At 33.5% G+C, this 17901-nt stretch overlaps 2 protein-coding genes across 5 annotated transcripts in view; one reads left to right on the top strand and one right to left on the bottom strand.

The window, feature by feature from the left end:
* The window catches only part of Prp16 (ATP-dependent RNA helicase l(1)G0007), a 160337-nt gene that overhangs the window by 129041 nt on the left and 13395 nt on the right, over window positions 1–17901 (bottom strand). Inside the window, exon 1 of one of the 3 annotated variants that reach the window (XM_088233087.1) lies at window positions 8771–8988. The exons of 1 other annotated variant lie outside the window; for it this stretch is intronic. In XM_088233087.1, the coding sequence (XP_088089213.1) occupies window positions 8771–8845 (75 nt within the window). In that variant the 5' untranslated portion in view covers window positions 8846–8988. Of the gene's footprint in view, window positions 1–7694; window positions 7816–8770; window positions 8989–17901 lie in introns of those variants that run through there. One more of the 3 variants, XM_088233088.1, reaches the window with a different exon arrangement.
* On the top strand, window positions 5190–13969 carry l(1)G0469 (lethal (1) G0469 NlpC/P60 domain-containing protein). Of its 2 annotated transcripts, XM_088233091.1 has the most exons (5): window positions 5190–5842; window positions 6779–6954; window positions 9879–9986; window positions 10316–10387; window positions 13057–13969. In XM_088233091.1, exons 1-4 carry the CDS (start codon window positions 5479–5481, stop codon window positions 10349–10351), a joined length of 684 nt encoding a protein of 227 aa, XP_088089217.1. In that variant the 5' UTR covers window positions 5190–5478; the 3' UTR covers window positions 10352–10387; window positions 13057–13969. The 2 variants fall into 2 exon arrangements, with proteins under 2 accessions (XP_088089217.1, XP_088089216.1); XM_088233090.1 differs by lacking the exon at window positions 10316–10387.

The following is a 17901-nucleotide window of genomic DNA, read 5'->3' on the forward strand; positions in this document are numbered from 1 at the left end:
GATAGATATCCACCATTGGCGTGTCTCCGTAGTGCGTTTATTATTTTTTTGATAAATTGTATTTAATAGGAGCTCGGGCCATCCAAAAACACATCAAAGCGCCTATAATCTGCTGTCTTCGGATGTGCGGTATACCAAAATGATAACTATTTTTGAAAAACGCAAACGGCACCTATAAAGAAAATTTCATTCTGATAACAAAAAAGTGTTTTTAACTGATAACAAATAACTTTAATAAAAAAAAAAAACTGTTTTTAAATTTTGCAGTGAGGAAAACGGAAATACGATACTTGAATTATTGAGGTTTATGCTAAGCATAATCAGTCCGACATGCAGTTGTCTCTTTCGCACTATATTTGGAGAAGCATCTGCGAAAGAGTGAAAGCAAAACTTTATTAAAATACCCATTCATCAAACCGCTCTTCGACGCATATATTTTTAAGCGTCACTAGGCTTTGTCAATTTTTACGAGATAAATAACAGCAAACGAAGATCACAAAATCAAATAAGATTTGAAAAATCTGTAACGCGATTTGACGTTTGCAAAAATCTTAAACAAGACAGTAAAAAATGTACTTACATATTATGTGCCACGTCACGATATGGCAATGCGCCCATATTTGCATCGCTACGAGCATACAGTAATACATTAGCTTAGTACCTACCTAGGGTTGCCAACCCTCTCGGAATTCCGGGACTCTCCCGGAAATATGCTTTTATTTATTTAAACCATTCACTCCCGGAACGCACTTAAAATCTCTAAGAATCGACTAGTGTTAGTTGTGAGAAGTTCGTGAAGTTGTGGTGAGCGAAACAAATGGAGTAGATTGTTTTGCAAATAAAAAAAAAACAGAAATGCAGATGTGCACCAATTTAAAATATATTTGTAAAGAGTTTTATGATGCTATTTTGGCCAATTGGATACTATTAAAATTTAATAATATTGTACGTAATTTTTAAAACAAATACCTATTTAAGATTAGTAAGTTTTTTTTTTTACTTTACCCGGATTTTCGGTAGACAGAGTTGGCAACCCTACTAGTACCTAAGACTATGTAAGTAAGATCATTCTTGTACTTATACCTTAGGTACTTGAAAAGTAATACGCATTAAAATACGATACTTATGATTTATTTTAAATTAAATCTGAAACAAAATACTTTTTCCTAATGCGAATATGAATGGGCCAAATTACGGAAGATTTTCTTCGTTATTTACTCGAAAAGTGTGTGGATATTTTTTTGCGATTACGATTATTTTTAGGAATGTTGACGGTTCGAGAAACGAAGAATAGCGAGTCATGTCTTTTTTTTGTCATATACATATAATATATTTGACAATTGTAGCCTCCATAACTTTACGGGCTGTTTTACCCATCGCGTAATGCAAACTGTTATTATAAGTTAATGAAGCTGTTAAACTGCCGATATTAACAGAGAAATAGATCCATACTATCCGCAGAAGGCGTATTCAGCAAGCGAATAGCCCTGTTCTGAATTCTGACTTGCATATGTACGGCTCCTGTGTGCGTAAAACAGTGCATGAGATCTCGCTCTAGTAAAATTGTTGGGAACATACAAACTGGTCTGTTTCAGTATATTTGGATTGTATATGGGTGGGTTGCGCACGGATCGATGAGCGGATCAAGCCAAATAGGTAAAATGTATGCACTGTTTATGAATGTTTTTAAATTGGTCTATATAAATTGGTTATGTTTTTTATGAATATTTTTGTTTTTTATTGTTTATTATGTTAATTATAATTAGGTTAATTGGATTAATTACGTTTTTTTTATTGTTATTATTATGTTGACTTTGTTAAATAGCTAATCTTAGGCATGTTTCACATTTTGTAAAATGTTTCCCTCGGCACGGGACACCCCAGTGAGGGAACATTATTCTGTATGAAAAAAAGAATACAAACAATGTAAAAGTATAAATAAATCAATATACTTCCAGAAATCAGTAGAAATGTTTACCAAGAAAAAATTGACGACTAGTAATTATTTTTTCGATTTTTTTAATTTTTTCAAATTATTTATAAATTTCATAAAAAGTACATGTTTTCGTAAAATTCTAAACATATCTACTTTTATACATCAAGTAAATGTTATCACTGTAACTCTCCAAAAAAAGAGACTAACTCTTGTGATTGAAGAGTGACTTACACCATTTTAGTTGTTTATTTATAAGAGTTTATATAATTTTAAATACGAGTACATGAAAAGAAAAATAAAAACGTAGGATTTATAAAGAAAAAACATAAAACAATAATACATTCATACTAATTAAAATTTAATGTTGTTTTTACACGAGTTCAAAAATTTCTTTAGATTAACTTTAAATTTATTTTACACTTATCTGTTTATAAATTTGTATAAACCAGTTTAATTTTTTAAAAGTACACTTCGACCGGTTTCGAGGTAACTACCTCATCGTCGTATCGTAAATTTATTTATTGATATATTATTTTTAATATTTTTTAGTTCATTAGGAAGATTATTATAATTTTTTACACCTTTGAAGTCAAAGCTATTTTGACTTATATTTACCCCTAAAGTTTAAATAAATACGTTTTGAATATAGGTATGTTACAATAATTATACGAAGATTTTATATTTTAGGCAAGTATGGTATCAACCACCAAGAATTGGGTTCTTAAATATTTCAATCAATAATAAAAAAATGATATTGATCTGAGACCGAGTGGGAAATTATATTTGTAACCAGGACCCCGATTAAACGGGAAGATAATAAAGTTATCTTTATTTATTGATTACACAAGGCCTAAGCCAATTACAACAGTTATGTTAAAAAACATATTTTATTTTTTTTTATTTTATTTTTTTTATTCAGGAAACATACAGTACAGTTACAAAGTTTAATATTTTACACAATTGGACTTAATTCTAATGGACCAGTGAAGTTTCCATATTAAAAAGCAATTAAATGTAAGGTTAATTATGAAAGTATAAAAAAGAGAAGGAAAAAGAAAACATAAATGAAAATTGTTTAAAAATTAAAATTTAAGTGAAAAAAATATATTTTAAGATTTGTAGTTTGTAGTGAGTATTTACAAATGGAAATAATATTAAAAATGAAGAAAATTTGTAAGAGTAATTAAGAATTAAGAATGGAAATGAAGAATGAAAAACAATGAAAAACATGCTCAGATGTAAAAATAAAATAAAATAGTAATAACATTTAAAAAAAAGGAAAAACATAAACACATATTTATTTTAAGGGATTCAAAGAAACGATGAGAAGAATCTTTAAGTGAAATATAAGACAGTAAATTTAAATTTAGGTCAATTTAAAAAACATCTTCAAAATTAATGACACATTATAGTAAGAGCAGCAATATATTGATTTTATTAACATATATAATATAAGTAATTAAAAGTAGTTTAAAAGTAAAAAACATGCCAATGGCAGCAGAGAAAAAAGAAAAAATAAAGAAGGAATAACAAGTATAGCAAGTAATCTTTAAAATTTGAAAAAGCAATATAAGGAGAAGATGTACAAGAAATGTAACAAAAAGAACATAAAACGATGTAGTAAAGTCAAACGGGAAATAAAATAATGGTTTACAATATATTCATAAACACGATCAAGACATAAGACTTCGAGCTAACCCTTGCCAATCCATCTTCATCACAAACAGTGTATTTAATTGTTTGTAAAGTAAAATTTCCATGTAAAAAATAAATATATAAAAAAAAACACGTGTTAATTACAGGTTACTGACGAAGATCCTGCAAATTTTCGATCTAATTTTATGAACGATTGAAGATAACTTTGTTAACTTCCCATTGTAATCGGGGTCCAGAAGTTAGGAGTTCGTGAATACATTAAAATGGTTGAAAAATTGACGCACAGTCCATAGTATGTTACTGTTTAACCTGCAAGATGCTTATCTCCCAGGATACTTATCTTGAAATGTACGTATTTTGATTTAATAATGCAATAGAATGGAATCTCAATTCCAAACAGCTATAATCAATGAAAATTGATAGCAACTTTTGCAACAGGTATCGTGTTTTTTTAGATATCATGATTCAATTTTATTCTAGAACAAATCATAAGAAAAAAATATGACGAATTAGTCTGGAAGGTAAAAAAACATTAAAATGCACGTTTTTTAAGAAATACTCAAATATTTCAAAGAAAAGGACAAAAGTTAGTTTTAATAGTTTTTTTTAAAGGAAAAATAAATATTTGCGTTCTTATGATTTACCCAAATATTTAATTTTGAGGGCCATTTTCAACGAGTTGTAAATAACTCACTATTAGAAAATGGAATCAAGTTGGGGTATAGTGGGATTCGAACCACAGACCTTTGGTCCGTGAGTCCGAGACACTAGCCACAGGACCACAACCCGATCAAAAACCGATATCATTTAGTATAATAATAAAATGTCCGTTACAGCATTTTTTATATCTGCCAACAAAATATTTATTTCGTGGGTTACATCAATGCCGAATTAATTATATCTTTATCATTCAAAGGCGATAAAAAAATGACGAAAATCAATGAAATAAAAATACTCAATAAATTTGAAAAAATGTTTTCTATTTGACTGTGTTGAAACCTAAACCTATCTCTGCATTGTTTTTATTTATTCATGATTGAAATTAAAAAATAAGATTTGTTGCTGATTCATCAAAAGGCAGTATTCAATCCAGATCAAAAAGTAAAACTGAATATAAATCGTTTTTCATTCATTCTTATTAAGCTCATGTACCTAATTATTACAATCAGTTATACAGAAGCTGTAAACGTGAACTGTAAAACTATAATTCAAGTGATGCAATATACCCCAACGGGATTTCATTCCGATTATTATTTCTATCTTATTATTATGATGAAGTTCACTAACAGCCATGTCGCCGTCGTAATAATAGGTATTATAATTTAATCCAACACCTGGAATCTTGAGTACTCGTGTACTCAAAGCATACTTGGCGCCTAAATAACTTGGATAATAAGCACTGGTACATATTTTCATACAATACATACAGAAACGAGCACATGTTATGTTCACTCTGCTTGGGTGCTAATTTTGTGGACGTGCTGAGGCGGGAGGCGGCTAGCCGGGGTCGGGAGCGGGGGCCGGGGGAGACGCGGATGGGGAGGGCAACGCGGGAGGACTGCGGTTCATAAGGCCACCGTGCCGCGAGCGGCGCCTCAGTCAACGTGCGGATTTAAGTCCGGTGAGACGTGTCGTATTCGTTACATGCGCCGATAAAAAAAGGGACGACAGTTAAAACTCTATAAAAACCTGTTGTTCGTTCGCAATAATTACAGAGAGATAGTTAGTCGGATCAGTGACCGGCTTGGTATTTTCAAAAATAGTGATATATTGCGAGAGTATATAAAAACAGTTCATTTCGTAATTGTTTCCCACCTGTCGAAGTGAGTGTTTCGTTCCAAAGGGAGAGGTGTCCTTGGAATTTTGAACAAAATAAACTTAAATCAATGGAAGCGCACTTCGTGACTTGTAGAGGTGTCCCGTTGAGAACCAAAGGGGAGAAGGGTGCCCCCCCCGCGCCCCTCCCCACCCTGCAGCAGAGCAAGCCCCCCCGAAGTCTCCTATCCAGGTTCGGCAGCCAGGCGCAGGCCTTCTTCAGCCCCAAAAAGACCCGCTTCGGTAGCTCCGTCGCCATCCACAAGCTCCGCGAGAGCAAGTGGTTCCACCATGACGAGCAGGGAGTACTGTGCGCTGTACTGGAGTCCGGCTTCATCGTGGAGATCAAGGCGGACCCCCTCCTCGAGGCGTCCGAGGCCAGCGTGTCTCCTGACTATCATTGCTACGGAGTCGCCATGTGGAAGAAGGGCAAAGGTACGAAATTCTCCGCTTCGGGAAGCTCGCCGCGCGAATTACCCTTTCTTTTCTAGAGCCGAGGAAGTTGCCGATTTCCGGTAAGTAGAGTGTCGTCTTCAAAAGAATTATCGATCTTATCGGCGATATTTTAGATCCTGCGACTGTGTATTGCATGGAGGAAACGAATGTGACTCGATTCTTTAAAGGATCATGCTCGAGCTGAACAGTCCTTAAGGAATCGAGATTTTGAAAGATTATTGTTTGCGAGGTCGTAGGATTTAAAAGTTGACGGTAAGTGAGCGGATTGTAGCTAAAATTATCTTTTGAATTCGGCTTGTCGATGGAAATTCTACAGATGGATCCGGAAAGGTTTGTATAAAACGAGGTAAGTATGCGATTTATTAAAGCTGAATACCGACTGAGGTGAGTATGTAAATTGATAAAATATTGGAATATCCATTCCTGTAAAGATGCACCCATATCCCACAGTGTTTACACACCCACAACACTAACACAACCAGAGAACGCTGGTACACGCACACCACCATTCATTATTCGCTATAAATAGAACGTGCACTTAATGCCGCGCGCCGGCCGCCTGGGACGAGGACAGTGTCGGTGTGCAATATCGAGAAAGTACATTTCAATAAACAAATACTCCATTTTACTACATAAACACATATCAGAATACAAAGCCTACTTAATGCCCACCTTTCCTTATTTCCTCCTTTCCATACTTTATTTATTTAAATTCATTTTTGCAACTATCAACACGATTCAAGTAATTTAAAACATTTATTTATCTATTGCACATAAATTTCACGTATCTCCCCTTTACCTAGCAGTCCAAATACCAACCACTTTCATATATCCCCCGATCTTCCTTCACAAAACCAAAAAAGGACAAAAAGTGGAACAGAAGGTAAAGGAATAATTTATATGTTTTTTATGCAGAAAAGACCAAAAATGCCGAACAGATAGAGATATATACGCTGAACGAGAAGTCCCAGCGCAAAAGGGTCTATAAGACGACGCTGACGTCGTATTGGAAGAAGGGGACAGTTATACGCATCAACAATGTGGCCGACAAGCAAGAGCAGGCCAACTCCGAGAAGGATATTCGCTCTAAGGTGAGTTCTAACCAAACACAGACACGATGACCGGCCATTGCATCGCTTCATTATATACAGCTTCTTCAGGTGCAGCTTGAGGTGAAAGCGTTCGGTTAACTAGAGTCAAGCCAAGCGGAGTAGCTGTGCGCTATACAAAACTTTTTTATGTTATTCTGAACACCTCGCGGAATTCAGCAGCCAGCTTTTCCTTTTGTCTCTGCTCGGTTAATCGGCGCATTGTCCGCCTGTCCTGCTAAAGAAGAGTTGAGAGTGTTGCAATTTTCGGTTCTCGCCCAATATGCCTGTATTTTATTTCCCATTTTTAGAGTCTACATCGTTCGTTCGCGGTATGTAAAATTGATGTTTGCATTCTGTAAGTTGGTCAGCGTTTTAACGTTTGTAAAGAGAATAAATGTTACTGTGAACTAAAACGCAGATTATTACGTCATGATAATAATATGAAATGCACAGTACTTTTACTCGAGGATTTGTCAACAGAATCATTATAATATGAAAAAGGTTGGTACAAGCTGTTTTTTTTTTTTAGGGATCATTACAATATTATGTATGTTTTATAAAAATGTTAAGGAATATTCTAGAATGGACGTCATTAAACAACATGTGTTGATTTTATCATAATGCATACCAAAATATTACGAATTCAACTTACATATTATTTATGTATATGCAGGTATGGTTATTTTTAATTAATGTTGACAATTTTAATGTATTTTGTGAACATGTTAGTGGCCGCTTACCTTTTGCATATCGAGGTTATCGAGATTCATCTGACGAATTCGTTTATAATTGCTTTAGTTATTATCCAGAATAAAATTGTGCATGTTTTAACATGAATCAGATTTACCATGTTGCAGAAACATCTCAAATCGTGATGGGTACACAAACAAACATTATTAGTTGATTACAATGCGCAATTAATTCAAGTCACTTTCTATTTCTAATATAAGGCACGAAGGTCGAGGAATCGATCGTTTTATCTAATGATCAAATCACTGAAGCTTAAAAAGACGTCACTGAGTTATTCCAGTTACTCAATATTGTACATAATTACCATGATAATATTGCAGTTTCTTCTTGATTTCTCCACCATTCATAAGAAAAAGGTAATAAGATATACAATTTCACGAGTAATTGCGTTGCCACGTTTTGATAGAAAACTTAAAAGATGAAAATGAATACTGTAGAGTCCTTCTTAGAAGACAATGCATTGGTAAACCAAATGCAGCGTAGTTCAATTATCTGTTACATGAAGGTAAGGTGATCAGTCTTGCGCTTCAAGTGCCAGCCCGGGAACAATGAAATATTGCAGTTCAAAAAACTTTTAAAATCAATGTTTCATGTCTACCCTGCCGGGAATCGACCTTAGAACCTCAAGAATGGGAGGCGGACGCGTCAACCACTAGACAACGAGGTGGAATTATCTCTACTCGATTATTTTATTCGGGACTTTTAGCTGAGAGCTCGTGAAAACATTCGTCCAGGGTTCGGGTTCTATTTCACACACAGAACTGTATTCTTCATCGGCCTCGTATATTATACGGCGCCGTGGCGCAGTTGGTTAGACATCTAACTGTGAAGCTAGCGTCGCAGGTTCGATTCCCGCTAGTTGCAAGAAAGATTTTTTCTCAATTGGTCTGGGTGTTGTGATATTCCCACCTGCTGACAAGCCTCTGCAGAAGAGGCTTAGCGGGTTATTCCATTAAAAAAATACATTGTAAGATCAACATAAATTTAATAAGAGATGGAATTTCACATAAGTATTTCGTTTCGATTACGTAGAAACAGATTTGAAAAATAATTGTTAAAAAGTTACAGTAGGTGCTCGTTCGGTTGCCGAGAATATGGTCAAAATCCACTGATATCCGAAATTGTAACTATCACAGCACATTATTATCCATGCACGTATGTGTAAACATTATAATTATTCTAACTGTCGAGTCTCGACGGCGCGGCGCATGGCGTGTGGCGTGTGGCAGGGAAAACGTTGTTTCGCGTTATTCAAAGGTCGATTTGTGTTACGTGATGTTCTCCGGTTATAAAAATAGAATAAAGCCTCTTTTAAAACGGGCGCGGCGCGGCGTTATAGTAATAAACTAATCCGAAGACCAAGGTTGAGTCAACTAAAAACTTATTTTTAATGTAAACACCGAAAGTTATGAGAAATAAAGACAATGTTTTGTAACAGATTTAGTCTATTGTTTATAGTTTTAGAGACTAAATATTGGGTGAAATTCCACAATAAACACTATCAAGAATGAAGACCCACCGCAAATAAATCATTCAATCTAATTTACTCGCGGCCAATTTTTCTCCGAGTTTCGTCTATATTTTAAGATCACATTTTTATTTTTAATAAAAACTTCAAAACGATAATGTCATTTTACTAGATTAATAAAACGATAATTTCAACTTGTATATACGGCAGAACATAGGTAATGTTATCGAGATTAATTTAAATATTTTATTCCGGAAAATGGGTAAGAATTGCCAAGACCTTGTCGAGACATAAAATGGTCGCAATTATACCTTCGAAATAAATTACACGCATTTCACAGATAAAAGTGAAAATTAAAGGATTTACGAGATGACTGAGTTTACAATTGGAATTTCTTAAAAATGCGAATGGATTGCGCAAAATAAACTGCCGTTGACTATACACATCTAATATTGTCAAATAGATCAGCAGGTAATTAATTGAAAGGGTAAATAATCGAAAATATATTTTAAGCACTTCAGAGAACATTATGCACCTTGAGACTTGTCCTCACTCGCGAGATTTTTCCGCGTTCATCTAATTTCCCTTGAGGTCGTTTTATTACGTTCCTACAATCCACTAAAGAAATGCACATTATGCCACGCTCGTAGCCTCATCACACAACCGGAAGATAACACGATGTTAATGAATTTGTCTATTGTTACAGATTGACACTGTAGCGAGAAGTCGTTATGACAGGAACTGGCATAACAGTTTGCACTTCGTCCATTGGTGCCGATATGGAGAGACACCGGAACAAGCTCGTTCTAGACAGGTGAGAAACACCATTTGAATAATATTATATTAGTAGTCGTATTATTTCAATACATACAAGGTATCACAGATATAGTATATTATAATCATAATGTATTCATTCATCAAACTATTAATTATTATTGTCAAGTGCCGTTGAAGCTCATTTGTGTACCCCAAAGCTTTGCAGGACTGGAGAAGGCGCAGATCAACAATCACCAAGCTATATCCTCATTAGTAAAAGTGTCGAATTCACTCGTTGATGCATTTCATAATCACGCCATTTGACATTTCAATCTCATTGAATTGTTGTTTAGTTTTGTCCCCCAAAAACATAAACTTTGGTTTCAGGTCACGTGGCCGATGGCGATGTGGAACATCGTTTGACAGCTGCATCTCGAAGTGGTGCAGTTTGCTTAAACGGTGAGGCTTTTTGGGATTTACCTTTTGAAGGTTTTATTATGTCCGTGTTTCCCTTGCCTATCATTTTCAGGGCGCCCAAAACGTCCGCAACCTTCCCCGACTTGTGTAGCGACCGCGACCGGGCGCGGGCGCTGACCTCGTGGACTTATTAACGTGGTTCAAGTGACTCGTGACAGTCGTGACCCGTTGCACGATGCCAGTACACTGTAGACATTTCATTTTGTGGGCTCCGATGATCCAATATCTTGTCAATATTTTGCCGGTTATCGGAAGCGTGATTGTACCTTTACTAAGAACTTGACAGTTTATGATTACATGTTCAATTTTTTAAAAATCAGGCCTCATTATTGGTTGAATAATTAAAGCCTCGTTTTTCGTTGGTATTTCTACATAGAGACAAAACCGGTATTTTTCACACGCCGATATTTTATTTTTGTCTAGTTAGACTAGGTACTAGGTACTTGGCAATTCGTTTAGCTCTAGTAGATTTTATACAATGTGGCCATAAACTTCTATCGCCAAAGAATGCAGCTATATAATTTATTTCGACACGCCAATTATAAATTCAACAATCTTGACCTTTGAATAAAAACTACTTTTAATTGTATAATTATCGATTCTAGATACGATATTGAACGAAAATGATTTCAGAGTCATACGACGACTTAAATAACAGAAAACATTTAAAATATCGAATTCGGGCACAAAGCCATTATTTGATCACACGGTAATGGCACTCCGCCCATTTTTGATATTGTCATGCTATAATAATATTAAATACAGACAAGAGAACGTGTTTTTTACAGTCCTGAAGATTTCACTCGTTTCTAGAAATTTCAGCCTTGCAACTATCTCTGAAAATGTTCTCACGTACTCGATTAAATTCAACGGTTTTGATCGTGATTCGTCTTGTGCATGTCCGCAACTGACGATAGTCAGGGATTTAGAAAACAAAAAGGCGAGTTGACTAAATTTAAACAGCTTAGCGTCAAAAATCACGGCATTCCACACGATTGTGTGATACATTCGGGCGCAATGTGCGTCATACAAGTGCGCGTGACTTGTGATCCGTCTGGTCGTCTGGTGCCCAGATTGCCCAGCTTGCCCAGAGCGCTTAGCACAGTAAGATTGGATTGTTCGAACTTATCGCCAATAGACCGTAGTTCTATTTATGAAAATCATGAATTGCGGAAAAACTCGCATCATCAGAAATTCAAATATAAAACTGTGTATGTGTGACATTGCGGACACACCTTATAAAAAATAGTATTATTTATGAACACGGGCTGTTAAAATTTTTGTATCGATTTAAAAATTGTAAAATATAAATAGTAATTAACGATTTGACGTAAATGGTTTTTGAAATTATAATAAGACTGTTTCATCATAAATCTGTAATTTAGTAAGAATAAATAAAATGTCATAAAACAAATGTTTTCACGCTGCACGGTATTTAATTATTGTTTTGAAAAGATTGAACAATGCACTTTTTTGAAAATAAATATAACGAGTGCAGGCAATTAATGGAATTCACAAATTAGGCGATTTTGCAGCTTAAGTATTTCATTCGGCATGCGTGGCCGTAGTTTCGGAATAATAATATTATAAATACATTTCCTACCCTTCCTGCCTATGTTTGTGATGACGATCGCAAACGATGCATAAAAATGCGCGTAATAACGATGAGCAACACTATAAAAAAAATCTTTAAATATTGTACAAAACTTCGTTAAATATTGTACACAGTATATCAAATTCACATCATTTTTATGTTTTTCATTCATATGAAACCAAACCCATGTTTGTTTAAAAGCAGTATTTGTGATGTAATAATAATTGTGCTTTTCATTTATGCACAAGCTAGAATATCAATGAATTGAGTATCTGAGAATTGATAAATATGAGAATTTAGATGCTGCGTGTTTACATTTTCGCCATTTCCCTAAATAATTTATTGTTTACGGTTGCGAACATGTGGACGTGCATTTTGGAACGCTAGCCACGCCGCGCCAGTTAATTTGTCAAGCGCAAGCGCGGGAAACGCCCATTTTGTTATGTTTCGAAATCGATTAGCCTTACTCCTTGTTTATAATGCGATTTATTTCCGTACTAACCTTACCCTAAGCTGACCCGATTACCCATTTCTCTATTTATATCGGTGCGAAAATAAACGTCAATTCACGAAATTATTAAATACATGTTTACATTTCTTTATAAAACAACATGGAACATATTTTATATCTAATGTTTTTAACACTTATGTAAACTAAATGAATGACACTAGTGATGATGATTCATTTAGAAATGTGACTAAATCCTTCACCTAGTTCCGATGTACCTAACACTGACTGTAAATAAATATTGAGTATTTGGTAATCTGCCAAAGTCATGATGCCAGTTATAAAATATTGTGATGTAAAAAAATAAGATAAAAAATGCAAGTTTGTGTTATTGACATAAATTAATTAAAATAATATGCATTTAGAATTTTTAAGCACATCTTTGTCTGAAAAATAAATTGAAATGAAAATTGAAGCATATAATCACAACTGACAAGAAACTCGATGATAATTATATTGTTGTTTGTATCAGTCCTACTATGTAAAGATCTGCATGTGCTATAGGATAAGATAAAATACCGGGTAATGAGTGATTGAATTTTGTTTCAGATAAACGAGACTTTGAAGTGGGGCAATGTGGGCATGAACATGGGAGTGTTGTTGGTAGCGGGAAACCAACAGCGGAGACATCTCCAGACTGTGTGAGACGAGGCTCCCCCTCTGCGCTTGTCCCCTCCGGTCACCATCCTATCCAGTGAAGGAGCAGCCAGTGAGATACCCAGGAAACCCTGTGGCAACCCGCTCTTCAAATTTTGCTTCTGCATTCCCACATGGATTGCGCGATGAAGAGACTAGGATCGAAAGCAGAGGAACCTTAAACCGGCGTACGACGCTTTTAAGACTTACACGACGCATTTGACGCGTTACCAATTTCCTTACGCATTTTACAAGCTTAATATTAGCATACTATTGTACGCTGTAGAAACTAAGGAAGTTTGCGCAGAGAATTTACAAAGGCAAAAAGTATTCTTAATGTGTTAAAAACAACAAATTATACGATTAAGCGGTTAGTAGCATATTATCAAAGTATTATATTGAAAATTTGAGTCACCCGCAACGAGAAAAATGTCAATAAGGGAAAAGAGTATGTTATAACCGTCTGTGATCTAGATTTATTAACGGAAAAGCATAAATGTATGTGATAACATTCCCACTCAGTGCAGTTACTTATATTAAGTCAATGATTTCCAGAAGTTATTGAGAACCTCGTGATGTAACAATGATACAACCTTTTCCCAGTTTATCAATGTACTTCGTCCTCCATTAATTCTCTCATTATTTATTTAACGTTTTTATTTCATTTTCATTCTAATGTAAGGGAAAAGCACTTTGAGATGTTAAAATATTTGGTATTATTATTTAAATACTCCTTTGTGTTGTAATCCTATTATTTTATGATCAATAAGTATTTTAAGAAATAAGTTATCGATTTATTATGTTGAATAAAAACTTTTTTACTGACTTTTTTGCAATTAATGATTTGACTGAGTACTGGATATACGGTGTTTAATCAGACTAGGTTTTATTCAAAGTTTGCAAAGATTTACTCATCATCTTCTTTGCAGTAACATTTAAATGAGATTTCCCTTTATAAAGATGGTATTGTATATAAAAAGGTAAGACAAATCTAAAGCACCAAAATCTCTTAATTACTCACCAAGTTCATACTGCTAAAATGGACATCGACTTGTGAAGAATATTAAGCAAAAAATATAACTTTTCAGTAGAACTAGATATCTTTTTGCCATCCCACGGGATAGAATAAAGCCAAAAGAGAGGCTTTGATGCGTGCTTTGCACAATGATGTACAAACTTGAAATAAAATTTGTACGATCCATTCTAAAGAAAACAGTATGACGGAATTCAGTTTGGCAAATGGTTGATATTAATATAAATACAGAATACTGAATACTAAAGTACAAGGGGACACTTTTATTATACACATTTTATTGTCAAGGAGATACAAAACGCTATGACATACTTTGTTAAGTGTATTTTTCAAAAATACAAATTAAATATGAGAAAAATAGTAATCACAGTTAACAAATTGCAAATGAAGAACAAGATAATGTGATACGCCAATTAATATTTATATATATAACTCCTCTGTGTGAGTTCACCGAACTCCTCCTAAATGGCTTAACCGATTTACGTGCGGTTTTCAGAGAAATATAGATCTTTGCGCTGTGCGTGTTCGTAGATATTAAAATCTTCAATCTAATATGTAAAAGAGAAGTAAGGAGCATAAATATGTTATTCATAGATCTACCAGGGTTGCATTCGAGGAGAATGCATTTACAAAAAAAATGGAAAGATGTTGTTATATTTCGTCTATAAAAAAGTTTATTTTTGAAAGTTTACAAACAGCATTTGTTTTTTGTGGATCTCAATCAGATTATTTCCTTAAATTTGTTAAAATTACTACCCATTTATTTCTTTTTACTGGATTTTTGGTAACACTAAAATAATACTCAATTCAATACATTTAAAAAAATCGTATTCCTAGATGTTTTATTTTATTTTATTTTATTTTATTTTATTTTATTATTTTTTTCACGCCCATAAGGCTTTTACATACATGAAAATTTTACAAAATATAAGTATATAAACAACATTAAATTTAAAAAATACAATATAAAGCAACAAAAGATAGAACGGTGTTAAGAAGTAAAGTTGGTATAAAAAAGAAGATGAGTATATAAACAGCATAGATTTAAAAAAAAAAACACAATATAAAGAAATAAAATAAAGGAACAAAATAAAGGAACAGTGTTAAGAAGTATAGTTGGTATAAAAATAAAAAGATGAGTGTATTAACAACATAAATTAAAAAAAAAAAATATATATATACTGTAATAAAATATAGAACTGTGTTTTAAAGTTAAGTTGGTTTTAAAAAAATTAAAGAAATATATATATATTTCTATTTTTTTTAATAAGCTAAAGAAATACAATTAAAGGTTTAAAGCAGCTAGGTACATAATGTTATAAAATACAATATGAACAGAATATTAAGTTCTATTTGATAAGGAACATATACATTGATATTTAAAATTTACAAGACTCACGCTAAAGACATCGATGTTGTTAGCATATTGGTTCGCGAGTACATGCATCCGCATTACTGGCGAATTCGCGCTGTAATTGGTCGATGATGGACCGCAGTAGAACAAAGTATTACATCGGGTAACTCGACCAGGCACTCGCACATTAATCAAATTGATAAGTTCACAACAATCGAACATCGACATTATTATTTTAAACAAAAAAAGCAAGTCATTTAATTTTCGTCTGTTTTCTAATGTTTGGATGTTTAAATAATCATTTAAGTATGAGTAATTTATGTATTCAATCGGTATACTTAATTTAAAATTGATAAAACGCAAAAATTTATGCTGAACTCTTTCGATGTCCTTAACATGAACCCTGTAATGCGGTGACCATATAACTGAGTTATACTCGAGTTGACTTCGCACTAGGGCAATATACAATGTTTTCATTATGTTTATAGACTCAAAATCCCGTATCGTTCGCAGCAAAAATCCCAAGGTTCTCATGCTCTTATTTGTAATGTTTTGTATATGTTTAATAAAACTCAGTTTTTCGTCAAAAAGAATACCTAAGTCTGTCATCTCTGTAACTTTTTCTAAAGGTGAAGAATTTATTTTATACGTGAAAACGATGGGATTTCTGTTGCGGCAGAATGTCATAATTTTGCATTTTTGAATATTAAGAAATAAATTATTTTTTTTACACCAATTATACAAATTATTAATATTTGATTGCAGAGTTTCACAATGATTAATGTCCGATATTTTTTTAAATATTTTAATATCGTCCGCAAAAAGCAAAACTTCGACATCATGGAAACAGGATGTAATGTCATTTACGAACATTAGAAAAAGAACAGGCCCTAGGTGACTGCCTTGTGGAAGACCACTAGAGGCAGAAAAACAGTCTGATTTTACATTTTTGATTTTTACATATAGATACCTGTCAGATAGATAAGCTCGAAACCAATCAAGGATAGTTCCACGAAAACCCAAACCATACAGCTTACTTAGTAATATTTTGTGAGAGACTTTGTCAAACGCCTTAGTAAAATCGGTGTATATACTATCAACTTGATTTTTATCATTAAAGGCTTCCGATATGTAATTATGGTAAAGAATTAGGTTTGTGGCAGTTGACCGCGCCTTTATAAAACCGTGTTGTTTAGTGTCTATTATATTTGAGACATCATGTTGAATTTGGTCAAGTATGAGTGACTCAAAAAGTTTGGGTATGACTGATTGGATGCATATAGGACGGTAGTTTTTAATATCTGAGTCGTCCCCCTTTTTAAAAATTGGAGTTATATAGCTAGATTTCCATTTGGAGGGAAAACATCCCATTGACAATAGTTTATTGAAAAACGTGGTGAGAGGTTCAGCTATAACTGAGGCACATTTTTTGAGAAAAATAGGCGGAACATTATCAGGACCTGCTGATTTATTTTCATCTAAAGAGAGTAGTCTCTTCTTACAAGACAACATATTAATTTTACAGTTTGAAAGCGTAATTGTTTTATCAAAAGTAAAAGTTGGAATCTTATCATCTGGAATAGGTTCATCATACACTTCCTTAAAGAAATTTGCAAAAAGGTTTACAATATTTTCAGTGCCATTCACTAATTTTCCATCTAGATGCATAGCACTTGGATATTCGAAATGAGAATTGTTTAATTTTTTTATGTAGTTCCAAAGATTGTTTGAGTTTAACGCCGAATTTTCCATACTCTTTACATACGATTTAAAGCATATCTTGGAAAGCGTTTTACATTCGTTTCTTGTTTTGGAAAATTCCTGATAATCATGAATACTCCGACTTTGCTTAAATTTTTTGTGTAGTACTTTTTTTGAATTTAGTAAAATTTTAAGTTCAGCGGTAAACCACTTTGGATAGTTTATTTTAAGTTGATACTTGGGGACAAAGTTATCTATAGAATTAAAAATTATGTCATACATATGGCAAATAGATATTTCTGTATTATCATTATATATAGATGTTGGTGAGAAGACCGGAGTTTGACGTTTGCAAAAAGAATGCCATATTTGAAAAAATATTTATTTTATGTTTCGGAATTCAACCATAAACAAGTACCTACTTAAATTTAATATAAAAAAAATTTAGTTTTGGAATTTAATCACAAACAAGTACCTAGGTAACCACTTATCAATTAAAAATCTTTTTCCAAGCTAATAGCAGGTAAGCCAACGCGCCACGTTTGGGCAGAACAACGTCTGACGGGTCCGCTAGTTATACTATAAGATTGAAACTATGTAGGTATAAGTTTATAGAATTTTTTTAAAGCAAAACATAATCTAAAAAAGGCGGTAGAATAAAATTCCTAAA

The sequence above is a fragment of the Micrasema longulum genome, unplaced genomic scaffold (assembly GCF_059751315.1).
Source record: "Micrasema longulum isolate JH-2025_06_02 unplaced genomic scaffold, ASM5975131v1 h1tg001055l, whole genome shotgun sequence".
NCBI classification, from domain to species: Eukaryota; Metazoa; Arthropoda; class Insecta; order Trichoptera; family Brachycentridae; genus Micrasema; species Micrasema longulum.